Source organism: Camponotus floridanus, unplaced genomic scaffold (genome assembly GCF_003227725.1).
Source record: "Camponotus floridanus strain SB8 unplaced genomic scaffold, Cflo_v7.5 scaffold69, whole genome shotgun sequence".
NCBI classification, from domain to species: Eukaryota; Metazoa; Arthropoda; class Insecta; order Hymenoptera; family Formicidae; genus Camponotus; species Camponotus floridanus.
This window is the reverse complement of record NW_020229837.1, coordinates 540,358-559,897: the sequence shown is the minus strand read 5'-3', so window position 1 is coordinate 559,897 and position 19,540 is coordinate 540,358. Positions and strand designations below refer to the sequence as shown.

The window sequence follows — 19,540 nt, the reverse complement described above, 5'->3', positions numbered from 1 at the left end:
TTGTGTCGATGGTGGCCTAATAATAATTTTACGATGCGCAGTCTATTCGTCGGATCCTATCCGACTGTTCTAGATGACAGATATAAAATGCTGACATTTTGCCATGCGGAAGCGTGGTAGAAACTCGTCGTAGCGAATTTCGCGACGATAGTCTTCTCAGATTCCGAGCCTTCCGAACTGTGAGGGCATACTAGGCAGGTATTTTGCTTGAACAAGACGGATGCCGATTAATAATGTCCCTAATTAGTAATGTCTGGAATTCGGTGTCACATCGCTGACTAAACGTCTGTTTGTACGCCCACTTGAGTTGCGAAATCGAATATTGCGCTTAAATAACTCTATAAAAACATCTAATGTTCTGCAATTTTTTTATTTGGATAAAAAAAGTCCTATTAATTAACAATAAATATACCATAAAAAATAAAAATATCATATAAAGTTTCGGAGAAAAAGTTTCAATATTAATTTCAATGTGAAGTCGTAAACTTAGTGGCGTTTATAGAATTAATTCATTCTCATAAGGTCAATTATTTGATAAAATTACGCAGACTAATTTTTTATCACGTATGTTTGTACTATGATTTTTTCACGATTACATACAGTGGTATAAATATTTGCGAAATACGTTTTGGCGCCAATAGGCAAAATAGAGATGGCCAACCGTGATAATGTATACATATATAGCATGAAATTTCTAGCCAAATGAAATTCTGCATTGCTCTAGCCTAGTCAAGGTGCTTCACAAAATAGCTGCACTATTTTCCTGGCACGGTTTCCCAGAGTCAAGCATCCCAGTGAATCAAACCGAAGGAAGGCCAAGTTTTTAGTTTCGTGTAAACAGAACTATGCATACGCGCCGAAGAAATCTTTGTACTGAAATTTTATTTAGTCAAAGATGTAAATAAATTTTAAATTTATTTTCAGAAAGACGATCAAAAATCGTGATATAATTATGTTCAGGCAGTTTTATTGATATCTTGGAAAAATCAAATATGTCTACGTTTGTTAATATCTTCAAATATAAGGAGAAAATATATATTTATTACTTATATAAAGCAAATATGGAGATGTGAACTTTGGTAAAAAAGTTTCAAGAATTTCTTATCTTGTCTCAAATTTCTTTTTCGCGATAATTAATTTAATTACAATGAATTAAAAAGATCATAATATGATTTTGTCGGATCTTAAATGTTTCTTTTTATTATGTTAAAAATATTATTAAAGACAATAGAACAAAACAACACAAAAAAATTATTTATTGTTATTCGGAAATTATCTTTCATCTCTAATTAAACCACTGCCGATAATAACCATCTAAACCGCTAATCTTTAATCGCGATCTGTATTTAGGAAGAAGTCTTCTCTTTTTATGATGGGGCCATGTGTTTTGGTCCATGTGAAGTAACGAATATATCAATCATCACACACAGTGAATCAGTATATTTTCATTAACAAAACCATCTTGGAAATCGCGATATTTTAATGAAAGGTTCTCGATTGTCCTCGTTATGTCATCAATCATAATTTCGAATGCGATAAAAATATTATTTTCTATAATTTTTTCTATAATTTTACTATAATTTTATTTTCTATAATTTTACAACATTTCTATGCATTTTATATGCATAGAAATTAAATGAACGATAAATGCAAATGTGCGATAGTTAACGTGGTACAATAAACTTTTCGTATATATCGTATATAAATCGTAGCTGCCATTGAAGTTATCTCGATGTTATGATTCGACGCACGTCGCGGTTTTCCTCAGAGATGAATCATCTCATTCGCATCTCGGTCCCGCGATCCTGCGATATCCCGGCGATTCGAAAATCGAATGGCGGAAGTGACCCCGATTAGCGGCGAAACAGAAGAAAATGCGGCCAACACCGCGACGAACCGGCGGAGTCAGCCAATCGCGGCGGACGACTGTCGGAAATAGATCTCGAATCTCGAAACTAAAAGGTTGATCTACTGACGCTTATTTTATTCATACGCGCATTACGCACAACTTATTATGGATTAGATGGCTATTAGATAATGAGTTATGACAACTAACGAGAGGATCAAGGTCTGCTAATGACCGCGATTTTCCGAGGAATCTTTCATTTTCCTCTCCTAGATATTTATATATATCTTTAACTATAATCTTACGACATTCTTTAATCAATTTGACGTAAATAGACCTAAATTATAATATCGTGGTTGACTAGTCTTCGAAAAATAAATGATTAAAAATAGAAAAAATATGTCGCTTCGTTTCAAATATTTATATTTTTTTATTTCGTGTCATGTTCTTGTGAAAATTTCTTGTAAATCAAGATAAACGCTGATAGTTATTTGCATGAAATAATCCTTTTGCCCATAAAATGTGCATATAGTTGACATTTAGTTGGCATTTAATTCGCGGGTTTTATTACATATTTCCTCATCTTAAATGCGAATTTAAACAGATATCTGGCAGCGCGATGGATGATAACTTTCTAAGATTCCGTGGATAAATTCGTCAAGTTCTTGGCTCTTTGATGTAGATAAGTTACCTACGAAGAAAGAAGGAAATTGAGATTTAGTTCCACTAAATTTCACATTTATTTTAAAAACTTAATTAATTTAATGGCTGAATTTGTTACAATCATTTGTTACAATCATTGCTTTAAATATCGAAATGATTAAACACATTAAAAATTTTTTACATACATAAAGTGAGATGATTATATTTTTCTACGCTTTATTTGTTTTTTTTTCATTTATGTATAAATTTTATTTTTATTATATTTATTCTTTCGGCCAAGAATATGCTTTTTTATATTTGGGGAAAAAATGTATTATTTTAATGCATTTCAGAAATATTTAAACTTCAAATGAGAGAGAATTTATTTCTGGGGCACAATATACATATATATAAAGATTTATCATTAATAATTATTGGAACAATAATCTATATTTATGTAATATCTATTAATATATCTCCATGTTAAGAATACATAGTAAGAATTAATTTTGATCAAGTTGGAATCATTTTAGTTTTATTCTTATTTGTTTCAGACTAATAATGTAACATTGAACACAACGACATGGCATTTAATTCGCGAGCGAGTACCACATCCAAAAGAAAGAAAGGTATTAGTATTAATATTAGTTTGTTTTTATTGGGAATTGTTAATCTCATTAATTAAAAAATCCTCAACTGTAATTATTACGCTTCGAATAATTTTTAAATGCACATATGTGTTGCATGAAAAAGGTGGCTAAATTTTATCACATTTGAATATCTATTGTGTAATATTTAAAATTTCGCATCAAAATGGAGAACATTAAAAATTCAACATTAAAATTTAAATTAATTAAAAGTAACAATCGATAGGAGCACAAGTATTATAAAGATTGCAAAATATAAATAATAAATGTCAAACTTAAATTTTCGTTGCCTTTAATATTAATTTTCGTCGATTTATTTAATTATGAAAGAATATTGATATTTTTCTATTTTTCTATCGTTTGTTCTTGTTTATACAGAATTTTCATTGGAAATATCCCGTACTATCACTGGTGGAACGACAATTCAACGAGAAGTAACCGAAAATGTTGTACATTTAAGGAGCAGGGTGAGTATTAATTATATATTGAAAACAAAGAACTTTCAACTCGGCGTTTTTTATATTTTAAATAAATACATTTCAAAAAAAGAAAAAAAGATGAAAATTATAAAAAGTATAAAAAGTATAATTAAAAAAATAACCGATGTCTAAATTAATGTTGATTAATATTAAATTTTATTAATGTAAATCAATCAGTATATATTAAAAAATATCGATGTTTAATTATATATAACAATAAACTTCTTATGCGATGTATTATGCGATATAGGAGGAGAATTAAAATATATAATATTGTTTGTGAGTGATGCTACATTTAATGGACTATTTTGTAAAACATGCAAAAGCACAAAATATCTTTGAACAACTGCCCAAAAAATAATATATATTTCAATGTTAAGGATAATTAATCGAATGAGTGTGAAGTCTCTTAATTTACAAGTTTTTCTATACATAGGGAAAATTATATATCAAAATATTATATATATGTAAAATCAAAATTTATAATATTGTTATCAAGAATATTTTATGTAGACAAATTTTGGAATATATTTCACTAAACAATAGCAAACGCAAACACATTTTAATATAACTATCTGACTAATTAGATTTTTGGCTTTCTTTAATTATTAATAAATAATCATAAAATTAAAAAAAAAAACGACATATTAACGATATGTTACAAAAGATAATAAGAATTGTAAAATAAAAAAATATATATTAATTACGAGCAGTGATTTTCAACAATAATCGTATTTTTTAGAGAGAATTTTTTTTCTTTTATAAAGAGATAATAATTAATAAAAGAAATAATATTTTATATTTTATAAAGAGATAATAATTAATTTTTAAACATTTTTTTGAAGTAGAAATAATTTTTTTGCAAATTGTATGTGTAAAGAATTGATGTACAAAAACATGTACTTGGAGCTTTCTTGAACTACAAGCGCTCCATTTAGCGCACACGTTTGACGCGTCCTTGACAACAGCATCTTTTTTGACACGTCGTGTCGGTCCGTTGGAAAAATTTGGGAACCACTGTAATCGAGGGGAAACTGGGGAGACGGGGTACATGACAGAAGTAGATGGAATACCTGGTCCGCTGCCAAAAGCCGAAGCCTACACACCGCCATTTCGAGCACTCCCGCGATACACGAGCTTTCGTCTTCGCGCGATGTCTCTTTCTTTTTGTTCTTATCGCACTCAGCTTGTGTGCGTACGATCTTTTTAACCTGTCCTCTTCATTGCGTGATGCATGCGAGGGATGTGTTCTGTCGGCGCATTTCATGTTTCTTGAAATAACGCTTCGTTCTCGCGATGCCGCACCTTGCGGCTGCTCCTGGACATCTCGTCCTTCAGAGCTAATGGACACCGCTTAATTAATCGTCCGACACCCGTTCTGGGAACATCGCGTATAATTAGAGAAGGATTTCGATCTTAATCTGTCGTCTACGTCTAGCGCGATAGAAGACGTAATAAGGATTCGCAACTACTTAAACGACAGATAATTGGTATAAAGCGATCTGAGATATAACTTTGTTACGCCGTCGAGGTTGAGAACAAGCGCGTTATATTATCCAATAATTTAGCGGAATTAAATTTAAAATTTAATTAATTTTAACTGATTTTTAAATGAATATAATTATTTTTTTAATTAATATTAATTAATTAATTGAAAAAAAACGAGCAAATAAGTTTTAATTATTTCGAAGATATGTAAATACTTGCTTTTCTTAATTATCACTCTTTGCAAAATATGAAGGAGACAAGATATTGTAAGTTATCTCAGTTTTATTCATTCCAGATAATTTTTAAATGCTTTTATATATTTACTCTATTTTAGAAAATTAACATGTGAAAACGAAAAAATCTATTTTCAATTCTTCTTTATTGGATTGGATTTATTGGATTTACTGGATTGTTTTATAAATATAAAACTGATATGTAATTATTATCATAAAGGATATATTTTATCACCACTTTAGATTTGTTTACGGAAAAGATAGAAGTAGAAAATAGAATTTATTTTTATTTGTCCACTCACAAATACACGCACATTTACTATCCAATACAATTTTTTGTAACATACGCATTTAGTCTAATTTCTGTCTCACTTCATCACTTTAATAAAACGTTTATGCAGATGAGGGAGCAGGATGCAGGATGAGCTATTTTTAATGTGGACCGGGGACAAAGTCCGAAGGGTTTATTCGATGGGTGCGATTGCCCGACGCGTTAATGGTTTTTATTCCCGGTCTATTTTTATCCACTTTTCGCGCCACGTAGCTTCAACAACGACCAGATGCGTTTATCGGTCGTCAGTGTGTTATTACGAGCGATCGCGAATTTCGCCAGCGAAATGCACGCGTCTGGCGCCTCGTTGAATTTTCCCCGCGAAATCTTTTTCCTGAGGGAAAGTAGAACGCGAGAGTACAAAATATGCGATTAATATGATCATAGTTTCTACAGTTCAACCCTTCTATATATCTTTAAATATCTTTTTATTTTTCTATATATCTTTAAATATCTTTTTATTTTTATCTTAATATTGTTGGTGAAAAAGATTGATACAATTGTTATATTTATTTAAATTTCGGCTAGATGGATGATCACATTTTTTATCTCGGGATTAAGCTCGACTTTTTGTTTGAGTTTGGCATCGCCCGCGCGACATGATAAAGCACTCTATTATAAATCAATATCAGTCTTACATCATCGGTCGCATCATCGTTCACTTGGCAGGCTGCTCTTCGCAAGGAACTAACAGTCATCGTAAATCACAACGAACGACCGCGGAACAAAATGTTGACGTTCTCTTTGGTCCGTTAAAGTCACGCGCGGAAAATTGCGCATATAAAAATATTTGCAACCGCGTTCTTAGACGCCGGTTCTTGTGTTTAAATTTTTCATACTGTCCGCTAGCGAATTGGCACCGAATGGCTATTTAAGTTTAAATGTTCCGTATCGCTCGTTCTCATCGTTTTTCATTACGAGGCTTTTATCACACCTATTTCGTTCGACATTGCCAACAATGCAAGTTTGTACATCTGTTTATAAGAGACTTAACCATCCGGGATAGATTGTCTCTACGTTTTTTAAATTATTGTCAGGAATTTACTTCCCAGAATTGGTGCTCGTCACTGGTTAAATTCAGACTTTACTTCGATTATGATATCATTAATTCTTATTTTTTTTATCAAGAATTATCAAACAATTATTTTATAATAACTTGAAAGTTATGTATCATTAATTGTATGTATTACAGAGATATAATAAAAAGTTTTGAATTATATTTTCAAAAAATAAAAGAAATAATATTCTCAAAATTATCAGCCGTAAAGTTTGTCAAGAATTTTTTGAAGTAACATTATAAAGTACATATCGTTTAAGAGAAATTCCCTTATATTTACATATTGTTCAAGAGAAATTCCCTTATATTTTTATAATACAATTATTTACAATTACAAATTACATAAATTTTTATTCATTTTTTATTTAGATAGATCTCATTTTTGATTACTTATTATATGCTTTTAATATTTGATTCATTTATGATGTGTCTATATTATATCTATATATCTATATATCTATATATATCTATATTTATATCTCTATTTATATCTATATATATCTATATTTAATATCTAAAAGTATCGATACATTGTTAAATTTAAACGTCTTTAGCTGATCATACGTTTCTGTCTGATTCACTTTTGCAAGAATAGCGAAGTTGCTACTTTTACATGAAATATTTTATTATATAATTTAAACAGCAATAAATATTTTGTGATGTTCGAATAATGTTCGTGTTCTCGACTCTTCACGATGAAATCCAACCAGGAATATACGAATAAATAATCGCATGTCTAATATGTCGCATAAACTAGCCAAATGCAATACATTCATCTTGTTCATCATTTTTAATTCCTAACGTAATCGCGCATTGTAGATAGATACGTCAAGAGCCATTAATTCTGCAACTTGATGTGCATCTCACAATTAATTGAAATGTCTTCGTCGAAATGTCATTGCCAAGTTATTTATTCCTCAAAAAATTATTTATTGCTAGATAAATTTAATATCGATTATTCTAAAAGAGTAAAATTTATTTTCACATATATCCGTTAAAATTATTATAAACTCTTCTTTAATAAATGCGATCACAATTAAAAAACCACTATTAAAAATTGCATAATTATTTATATATATAATAAAATAAATTGAGAAAGTTATTTTTTTTAACTTGGAAAATTGTACAAAACGGGAGAGAATATTATTTTAATATTAATTTATTATTATTTATAATATAATTATATTTATAATAATTAATATTAATGTTATCAATAATAGCCGTGACTACAAATCAGAATAATACATTATTTATTGTTCTTAATGATTATTAATTCAAAAAAATATATTTTCTTAGGAAAATCATTATAACTTTATACATACTACTAATTTCATTAAAAAATTACATTATTATATTGTTATATCTCACCCTTATTTATTCCAATTTGCGAAAGAATGCAATAAGCATTATAATTATTGTTATTTATTGTTCATAATCGAATACGTTCATGATCGAATACGTTCCTTAATTGTTCATTTGGGAAATTCCATAGGCAACACGAAAAGAACTCGGACGAACTTTCGAGCGCCGAAAACGCAGTGCGTGCGCCACACACGATTTGATGAAAATCCGGGTCCGTGTACTCCGTTCTAAAGATGTATTGGAGAAGTGTAAGAAGGGTAGGCTATTTCTGGTCGTGGGAGCCGAGAGAGACTCGTCGTGCAAACCGCTCTTAGCCACTTCGTACATCGAGAGTAGTCTCGCTTTCGCCGCGTATCGCCGATACACTTTTCTCGGGGGAGCGCATCTCGCGAAAAGTCGAACGATGTAATCGATAATAATGTTTAAAACTATTTAATCAGCAAATCGTACGAACGAATCCAACGGTAAACCGGCGAAGTGATCAAATGGAAATAACGAGAAATAAGCACATCCGATTGGATTGGAACGGGAGTCAAATGATATCACGCGGTTGATTTTGATACATATTATAATAAGAATAAACATTCGTAATAGAAAACAATTTTTTATTTTTAACAAAGAAACAATAAGTTAAAAATTGTCTCATAAAACAATATACACAAAGAAATTTAAAAAAAATATTGAAGAACTTTCATACACACACATTTCAAGAGATTGGTTGCTGTTGAAAAATTGAAAAAATTTTTCTCGCAAATATTAAAAAACAAGTTGGTTGTTTTATCTAAATAAAAACTTGTGTCTTTTCTATTACGTTAAACAATGTATAATCGCATATGTACACACTATTGATGAATATTTCAGTGAAAGTGAGAAATTATAAAACAAGGATTTATAACATACACAAAGTATTTTTCTCAAGCTTGTAAATATTACAAGTTAGAGCGCGAAACCAATGCAATGTCTATAATTGACACATATGCGAAATATTAAGCATTCGAAAAGTAAAATGTCAAATGGTTAAATATGCTTTGGAAAGAGAATAAATAATTTTGAACGCATATAATCTTGACAGTAAGACAAATTTCTTGATGCGACGAAGAAAATAAGTTTTCATCACTTCATTGTAATAACTATAATAAAAAATTATTCTGAAAAAATTTGTGTAATTAAAAATTATGAAAAAGATACGCTGTGATATATCAGTAAAATTAATCATAATATAATAAGATACATATTCAAACGAACTAAATTTTTATTATTTTTATTAATCGTTATTATTAATAATCTTTATAAATATATAAAAATACGTAATCAAGTTCCTCCGTCAATTTAATACGACATATAATGAGAAATTAAGTAGTGTGCTGATTTCTGAATTACATATTTTGTTTGGAAGAGGAAAGAAGAGATCGTGTGCATAAGAAATTATACGCATCGAGACACGTGCAGCATAAATGAATCGACGAAAGACGTCGAGACGAAGCTTAATGGGGGTGAGACGACGACGCGTGCGAATGATCGAATGCGCGAATTCGCGATTCCCGTTGTCGAGATGCCAAGTTTCGAGTTAATGTTCATTTATTCACCTCACCGGCATAACGGTTTTATAGACGATGCGAGCATAAACAATACAATTGGGCATTAATCGTGAAGTAGAAAGCGGTACAGATCAATCTTTGTTCTGTGAAACGAGCTTTCGCAGTGCGTTTTTAAAATCAATCATTCATCCGATCCGCGAATTCGTATTCAGATAAATCTAGATCACTCGAGATCTCAGAATATCTATCATTTCATTTACTCGCGGTCTCAATCAACTTTCGCTGTAGCCGATTCTACGATTATAAAGGCCTTTGAGAGATTCTGAAGCATCATTACACTGAATGTAATGTAATGTAGCGTAAAAATATTTGAAGGATCTACATAATCTTATAGAATTTTAACGTCTTCAACATAATGAAGAATCATCAATAATCTACTGTTATAATCGATCCACAAAACCAACAAGGCTCATAGCAATGACTTTATCAATATTGAACATCGAATGATCATCTCGGAGGTGGACAATGTCCTTCTGCAGAGTTACGGGTAATAGCCGGGGTCTTCCCAGGCCGAATTATTTTCCGCTCTTACCCCCGATAAGTCCAGCGGATGCGAAGAGATTCTGCCGCATCACTGGTAAATCCTACGGCCTACCGACACATCATTACATTCCGGTGTTGCTGGGCGCCCACGCCCACGACAAATCGAAATGCAAGATCACGACGAACTCTTCGGGCCTCGGGCCACATCACTATACTGCCGGTTTGATCGTCGGCGAGAAGAAGAAGCATGTAGTGCTCAAGGATTACCGCTACGTCTTCCCGATCTTGGAAGGCGAAGGCGAGCAGCAGCGCGTGTTGAGGGAGCTCCTGAACGCGAAACAGACTCCCATCGAGGAGGAAGAAAAGTTTGTGTACACGGTAGAGGAACGAAGATGCAGTCTAGTATTCCCGGCGAAGTTGGAAGCCGCTGTTAGGGATGGGGATGTCAAGGACGTCATGCTCTCGCGGGATTGCGACACCGTTTTGCTGAGGCTGAAGCAGGGCAAAAACGTGTCGGTGGATTTCAAGAACTTGGAAGACTTTGAGAATCTTTATGACGGATTGGGACCGAGAGAGGAAGTGCTGAAGGAGCGAGAAAGGCTGGAGGCCGAGGCTAAAAAGAGAAAGAGAAAGAAGCAGACCGCGTTGAATTATGCGAAGAGGATTTTTGAGGAAAAGGAGAAAGCGGCCGACGAGGAGGAGCTTCGGCGTGCCAAGCAGCTCAAGTTAAGGAGTATCAAGGAGGAGATTAAAATGGAGACAATAACGGAAAATTGGAGACAGGTGGATGTGGAACAAGCGAGACTTCAGTCTTCTGACATCGTGAATATTTCGAATGCTCTCAAGGACATAGCAAAACCGATCTCCAATGTGTTAGATTGTAACTTATTGCAAAACAACACGACTAAACCAGCCAACCTGCCGATGATAAAAAATATACCAGTTCCTATAAACGTCGAGCCGCAGATTGTAGATCGAGAACCGATTCTGTACAGCCCCATATTCGAATCTGTAGGAGGTTTTGAGGCAGTCGCGATCACGAAACCTTTAACACCTTTGATTGCGAAATCAGACGCGACGCTGCAAAGTGCTATTCGGAATATCTCGCAAGATCATCTTGAAGAGAGCGCAAACATAACGGAAAAGCTTCTTGAGGCTGGAGAACCAGCATTGGAATGCCTACCACGAATGGAAGAGATTCCCGAATTGGTACAGAATCTGCCAACCGGTAAGAAAAGTACGATACACAATGTCAAGGGTCTCAAATTGGATATCAAATCGACGGAAAGATTTGTCACGGGCCAAACCGTACAGACGCCATCGGGCGCTATCTTTGTACCCGGTCAGACCCTGCAGACACCTCAAGGTCCCGCTTTTGTGCCTGGACTTACTCTCAATACGCCCGATGGACCTCTTCTAATTCCTGGACAAATCATTGCTGTTCAAGAACCAGACGGAGCAAAAACGCCAATATTCGTTGCTGGGCAGACTTTGACAACGGAGCAAGGCGAACGTTTCGTTCAAGGTCAAACGTTTCATACAAGCGAGGGCACGAAGTTCATCGAAGGCCAGACTGTTCTAACGGAGGAAGGCCCGAAATTTGTGGCCGGTCAAGTAACGACAGACGGAACTTTTATCGCGGGACAAACCGTAATTACTCCGGAGGGAGACCGATTCATGGCAGGCCAAACCGTCACAGATTACCATGGTGAATTAGTTTTCGTACCGGGACAGAATGTCCGTATCAACGACAAATATGAATTTGTGCCTGGTCAATGCATCGAATCGCCGAACGGCGAACCTAAATTTGTCCCTGGACAGACGTTGCTAACAACCGAAGGCCCGCGATTCGTCCCTGGACAATATATTACTACAAAATCAGACGAGAAGCATTTTGTACCAGGTATCGTCAAGAGCACGGAAAATACATCGACATTTGTGCCAGGAATGACACTGGACACTTTGAAAGGTCAGAAGTTCGTTGAAGGACAAGTGCTGAAAACTCCAGAAAACATAATTTTCTGTCCGGGACAGACTGTCGTCAGCGAAAAGGGCTTTGACTTTGTCGCGGCAACCAAATTCGACGAAGTAATCTTTCAAGATGCTGGTCCCGTTGGCATACCGATAGATCCAAGAAGCACAAATGCGATATCGAGTCTTCAACAGCGTGAGATCTTCGGTCACATGGTGCAGATGGAAAAAGGCATCGAATTTTTCCCGGAAAACATGAAGAAGTTACCAGAGGGCAGAAAAATCGTGCCGGGCCAATTAGTCAGCGGCGACAAAGATGGACCGCGTTTCGTGCCGGGTGTCATGACCGAGGATGGCTTCTTACCAGGTCAGATAGTCACAACAGAGAAAGGGGAGGAGTTTGTGCCAGGCCAGGTGATTGACACCAGCAGTGGGCCAAAATTCGTGCCTGGCCAGATAATAGAAACCCGAGTGGGGCCCAAGTTTGTGCCTGGTCAAACGGTGAAGACGGTGGATGGGCCGCGTTTCGTGCCGGGCCAGATCGTTGATACTAAAGTCGGACCAACATTTATCCCCGGTCAAGTGATCTATACCGAGGAGGAAGGATCCAGATTCGTGCCGGGACAAGTGGTGGACACGCCGGAGGGGCCCAGATTCGTGCCAGGTCGTGTAGTGGAAGCGGGCGAGATGGGTGTGACCTTCGTACCAGGTCAGATCGTTCAGACAGAAGATGGCCCTTGTTTTGTTGCTCCCGATCTCATCGATACTCCCGAGGGCGAGCTGGAATTCTCTGTGCAGGGCTTCGAAGTCACGCCTGAAGAGTTGCAATTACTACGACCGCAGCATTTGAATTATAATCCACATTTTCGTCATCGCGGTGAGACCAGTATAGACTCTAAGATGCTACGCGAGCTATCCGAAGCAGGATTGTCTGTGGGACGGAAAGTCGCGACGAGCTTGCCGTCTGTAGACGTAAATGTAAATCCGAAGGCAGTGGAGAAGGCTCTCGTTGTGGCGAAGACGAAATTGAGTTTACAAGGTGGCACGGCAGTGAAGATGGCACAGATCGTGTCAATGGTCGCGCAACTGGCGAAAAATATAGTTGTGCAACAACAACAAGGAGAGTCAAATCCCGCAAATGCAATGCTAATCAATGGTATCCATTCGCCCGCTATAAAAGAAGAAAGGGTAAACGGAACGAACGGCATCGAACTTCTTCGAGAAGCGATAAAAGCGGCAATCACAGCAGCTGTCTTAATATTATCGGATGACCAACAAGTAGCAACATCAGATAACAACTCTCAAGATTTTGTTTATTCTTCCATTAGCGAGTCCTTCAACATATCGTTACGACAAAACAATCGAGATATCGATCGATCGATTGATGAAATTTTGAAAATTCTCTTAATCCCACAAAACCGTAGTTCTCTTTGCCAGAGTGTGTTGTCGGAACTGCTGATCGCTAAGAACAGTAAGGTTAATATACTCAAGTCAGCTATGAGTTCCGACCAGTCTTTGCAAAAGGACTCGATGATCAAGAAGCTGTCAATGGTTCTCGAAGAACATAACACGGATCTGATCGGATCGGCCTTTCGAACCGTTTCGAAGAACGATCCCGAATTGGTTTCGCTCGTTTTAGAGAATGTATCGCGACACGTGGCAGATGTTGCAACGGAAAAGGAAGCCACGGAGACGGTTTACAAAGCGATCATCCAGGCTGTCCGGGAGTCGAGCGAGATTCGCGTGAAGGAATTATTGAATGCCGAACGTGGATCGGATGTGCGCGAGATGCTGCTGCAGGCGGTGGGCCTTGCGCGGGCCCTTGGCATGTCCGACACGGCGAGTAGCCTGCTGGCTGTGATCAGTGATGAGAGATCTACCCAGGCGCTGGCGAACGACCGGGTCACCATGGACGTGTTGAAGAGGCTGGCGATTATGAGGAGGCTCGCGGAGGAACGGCCTCCCTTTATGAACGCCCTCGGACAATTGTACAGCGATCCCGAGCTGGCTAGAACGGACCCGCGACTGCGAACCCTCGTAAGAGAAAGCGCCGCGCTAATGATTGTACCCGAAGAGGCCCCGTTGCAATCCTCGGTCGACGTGCCCACCGCATTGTTGCACGCTGACAACAGTCTGGCGATGGAGGAGTTCCTGCTGAGAAGGAATCATAAGCCATCATCCATCTTCATGATTCTGAAGCAGGGCTTTCAAGCGGTCGTACCTCGAGAAGCATCTCGATCGGTACTGACCGGTGAAGTAGCTTACACTGTTCTCGACGAGGACGGTATACATCATTTCGAGCCGTTGCACGTGTTCTCGGCACTTAGACTGAATCGCCCGACTGCCCATCGGTTTTCCATGTATTGCTGTCCGATGGCAAAGGAAATAGATACAGACGGTGAGGTGGTGTCCGTCACGTTCACCGGTACGACCTCGATTGCTAGTAGCTTAGACGGTTCTGCCAATGGTAGCTCCCACAAACAAGAGAACGGCATCGCAATCTTGTCGAGGTCCGAACAGTCGGTCGCTCTTCTCTCGCTCAGCAGAGAGAATACGCCGAGTCTAAAGAGGCTGAACGGCGCTCGACAAAAGGACAGCCTCGAGCGGGTAAAGTATAAAAAGACTGGAGGACGCATACAATTATTGATATTTATAAATCTTTCACTGAAATTATTTTATTTCACCTTAAAACTAGTAATAGCTTTAATGTGAAATAAAATAATTACAGAAAAAATTAATACATTAATAATCCATACTGATAATGAATTAAATAAGATGAAATATACAAGTATATATTTTATGATGTCGAGACGTAATAATATCACATGTTAATGATATGAAATATCTGTAACTTAGAGCAGTAAAAATAATAACACGGGCAGAAGTTTGCAGAAATTTGTATATTCAGAGAAATTTCGATTTATTTAATAATGATTTACTAAATCCAATTTCGTAATATTTAAGATTTCCGCCGAATAATTCTGTCAGCACTGGATAGTTTCAAAATCTGTCTACTCTGGTTACAACTCTCTCTCTCTCTCTCTCTCTCTCTCTCTCTCTCGTATTCTATAATTCATAAAATAGATTCTATAATTCATAAATTAAAAAGTTTTATTTAAAAATGCGTTAAAAAAATGTCACGTAGCACTGTTCGTTCTTTTATTTATGCTACTGTATTTTCGTTCGCAGGGATCCACGGAAAATTACGTGGTCGTGAAGGACTACTTGGCGGACACCGACGGACTCTCCGTGCACGTCGGCGACATCGTCGAAGCCATCGAGCATGACGGTTCAGCGAAGTAAGCAATTTTTAGTTCAAGGATATATGAAACATTTAAAAAAAAAAAAAAAAAACTGAAGACAGCGCTTCTCGAGACGCGTATTGTCAACGCGCTGCCTTTATATCGTACACGTGGGTGGCGGCTGCGCGTGGAATAAAATCCACCGTGTGATTAAAAATAGCTCACGCGACTCACCCGCACACACGTGCACTCGCGTCCGCATCGCGCTCAGCGCGCTTCGATGCGCCGGATAATGATTGCGGTCCAGGCTGTTTATCACCGATATCTTCGGGATCTCGGCTCTCAGACGCGGAAGCGATAGAGCCGAGAGATTGATCGAACGAACGCATTTATGGCCAACAGGTGCGCCTCGCCATTAAACTGACGCCGGCTCAACGTCGTCGCGAGAGCGTGCGCAAATAATGTTAAGTCCTGAACGCGGTCACTGTTCATGCATGATAAACCGCGGTCGCACCTATTCGGGGTGGCGAACTTAACTACGGTCAAGTCAATCCGGATGTCAAACTGGCGCGAGGATCATTGCCCTGGTAGCTGCGGGGCTGGCTTCTTCGCTTTCTGTTTAAACACCCGCCTGAGGCTATTTCTACGTCGCACGGTGGTTGCATTGGCATTCGGCGTGTCATGTCTTGCGCGTTGCGTGGAATTGATGAAAACAGACGGAGAATTTGCGTGAAATTTACGACGGCATAAAGACTTGGCGGTATTATGTAAGAAAGTTGGCGGCCGCAAACAGCCTGCTCGTACGTGTGAATAATCCTCGAATGTCCGGGGATGAGAGCCTCGTGAAGAGGCCACCGCTAAATCGTGTTAGAATTTAAGGAATAAAGTGATGTAACAGCGGAGAAACGCCTTGTACAAATGTGTACTGTGAAGGCTACGCCTTGCTATTAGATGTCGCAAAATTAGCACAGCACATGGCTTTCAGAGCTATATCCGTAAAATTAACAAGATGGAACAGCATGCTGCGAACGGCACTCTCATGCTATCACAACGCTTGCAAAACGTCAGCTCTGCTTTAATCGCTTTGCACGTTCCAGAGTCACTAGTTGACTCTGATAACAGTGATGTCAAGTAACAAATAAGTGAGACATTCTGTAAAAACATGCAGTACGATGGCGCATATGCTACATAATATTAATATAACATCAAGACTGTATTTTTTAATATAACATCAAGACTGTATTTTTTTTCCACAAACTTTCTTTCGTGACAACGCGAGTCGACGAAGCTCTACAAAAGATGCTTCGCATTGTTGTAGGAAAGCGAAGATGGACCCCGATCTGGAGGTCGAGGTCGGCGATATCCTGGATAATTCGGCCGCAAAACACAAGCTGTCGATCCGTCCACGTCGAAATCACGCGGATCCGCGAGCTCGAAGCAGCCCGAGTATCGAATTGGACTCGAGCCTTCAAAGGTAAAATCTTGAACGTTGCTTGGAATTGATGAAAACAGACGGTCTTGAGATTCGAAATAGCGACGTGAACTTTTTATTTTTTTTTACCTCGGAAAACGTCCGAGACGACGAAGGACGATTACCAAGTCCGTTAATTTTACTGTCGAAAGCGTGAATTACTTTTCTTTGACGTACGATGTTTCATCACGCTCTCGTAACAAAGTCCGTCCGACTTAAAATAGAATAACTGAGGCTGCGACATTAATTTCTCCTCAGCAACACGTCATCGTCAACTTCCCGTTGCTGTAGGATTCGTCGTCATCGCTAAAATCGTTGACGTCTTCGGTCTGGTACATGCAATGATGATACCTTAACTTTGACAAGAAATATGTATCTTGTAAATCTTCGAGAGGAATGAATACAGATTTATTCCGATAAATTATGGATAATGACTTGATTGAAATCAGAGTTTATCATTTGAAAAAGACTTATTGATATATTAAAATATATTACATATATATATCAATTATAGTAACACACATTGAAAAAGAAGAAAGGATAAAAAAAGAAAAACCTGTGATATTTTTATAGATAAATGTATGATTCATCGTTTTCAAAAGCTATCTACATTCATATTTGAAGTTTAGCGAAATCATCAGATATATCACATGTACTGCATGACTAATAAGAGCAAAATGGCCGCGACGAGGATGCTCTTACTAGATTTAACGTATGAGAATTATAGTAAACTTTACATTATATAAATTGAATATTTTTAGCGAAAATATTTATGGTAAATAAAATTTAAAGTTCAAAGAGATAAATTATTTATACGAAGAATGATGCAAAATAAATATCTCTTTGTAGCTGTGTCGGATTTGTTGGCGTAAATTTAAATAGAGAATAGTTAAACGAATACTCCTACGATAATTCCCGTTTTATAATCGTTTAAGTAACGATAGAAGGGACGAAAGCGGTCCAAAGTTACATAGTCGCATTAAGCATGAATTTGGACTTAAATGCAATTTCGAAATAAACATTCAACACGTTTGAATTACGGCGACGCTAATGAAGATTAAGCATTTATACACGTCCAAGGCAATAATATCTCGCGCGCGATCATATCTCTGCGTGATTGGCGGTCGGCCAGAGTGTCAGCAAAACTGATAGTGCATAAGTTATTGCTAAAAAAGAATCTTTTCGAATGTCAGGAAGACGCCCGGGTATGAAACATCTGGTGTTTTGCGTTAGAAATCTTCTATCATGCTGTCGATTATTGAACGGAAATAATATTCCTTAATTTCTATGAATCATCATCATTAGTTGTGATCGTCTTTGAATCAGTGGAAGAAAAAATAAGTTGCATTTCCGGAAACAAAAAAAAAGCAAAATTTATTTTTAATTGTCCAACGTTTTATTTCGATTTTAATATTTATGAGGCTCTTGCCTTAAATGATGTATATGTGATACGCAGAAAAATATTGTATAAATGTCGCGTGTAATAATAAAGCTTATCACGTGTAGCAATTCGGACATATTCGCCAGAAAATTTTGCGTTTTGTGAATGGACGATGACTTCGATGACAAGATGGCACGCAGTCTTAGTCATTTCGCGTAAATATAACTGCGCGACTCCCACGCGCTCGAATGTCTTCTATCTATACCATCCCTTTCGATAGCATCCGATCTAGTCTGATCCAACTGTTAGACAAAGCTAATTTAAAAATAATGACAAAAATATCAAAATCTGTATAAAGAAGATATATTCTTAAGGAGAAAAAATATTTTTAATTTTTTTTAATAAGCTTTTAAATATTAAACATGTATAATCGCATAAAGATTATCCGAGATAAATGTGTCACTTCCAATAAAATATATGTAATTCTAGAAAATTTTTATATAATATATATATCTAATAAAATTTATTATTTTTAGGGTACACGTTCGTACATCCGACGGAAGGCAGGGATGGTTACCCATGTCCATTTTAATGCAAACAGCACTCAGCGAAGAAAGTTCATCAATGAGTCGACCAGAAGATTCTCATTATCGACGAGAGTATGTATTTATTGATTTAATTCATAATTTCTTTTTTATGCTTAATATTTTTTATTTTTGAATTATGATTTTTTATTTTCATATCTCTCTCTCTCTCTCTCTCTCTTTTTCTGAAATATTTTCATCTTTAAATTAATCTTTAAATTATTCTATTATTTTTTAAATTTATATTTTATTTTATATTGCAAGCTTATAAGAGAATTACTTTCTTTAACTTTTAATCCTTTCATAATTATATTTTTTAAATACACATATGCTATATATGTAACTTTATATAGAGTATATTTAATAAATAAAAATATTTTTCTTTTTTTTACAGGGCTGTCGTGAAAGAATTAATCGAGACAGAAGAAGAATTCGGTAGGGATCTTCAGCTGGTCGTCGAACGTTACCTGAAGCCTCTCGACAATCCTAGTATTCCGCGGAGCATACGAGACAACAAAGAAATTATTTTCACTAATCTGAAACAAATAGCTGATTTTCATAACACGTATGTATTTAGAGCGTCCACTGATAGTAAAATAAATCAATACTGCAATACTGTTACACAAGTACATTTGTCAATACATTTCATAATACAACCAGTTAGACACCTTATACATTTTTTTCTACTAATTTTTACTTTATTTGTTGATGAAGGAATTAAAAAA

General features: G+C 36.4%; 1 protein-coding gene across 9 annotated transcripts in view; it reads left to right on the top strand.

Moving 5' to 3' along the window:
- Window positions 1–19,540, top strand: part of LOC105257434 (obscurin) — a 54,801-nt gene that overhangs the window by 933 nt on the left and 34,328 nt on the right. For 2 of the 9 annotated variants that reach the window (XM_025413604.1, XM_025413603.1), the window contains exons 2-7: window positions 3,043–3,117; window positions 3,514–3,602; window positions 15,327–15,436; window positions 16,698–16,853; window positions 18,768–18,890; window positions 19,210–19,380. In XM_025413604.1, the coding sequence (XP_025269389.1) occupies window positions 3,072–3,117; window positions 3,514–3,602; window positions 15,327–15,436; window positions 16,698–16,853; window positions 18,768–18,890; window positions 19,210–19,380 (695 nt within the window). In that variant the 5' untranslated portion in view covers window positions 3,043–3,071. Of the gene's footprint in view, window positions 1–3,042; window positions 3,118–3,513; window positions 3,603–10,041; window positions 14,745–15,326; window positions 15,437–16,697; window positions 16,854–18,767; window positions 18,891–19,209; window positions 19,381–19,540 lie in introns of those variants that run through there. The other 7 variants (XM_025413597.1, XM_025413599.1, XM_025413605.1 and 4 more) reach the window with 6 other exon arrangements.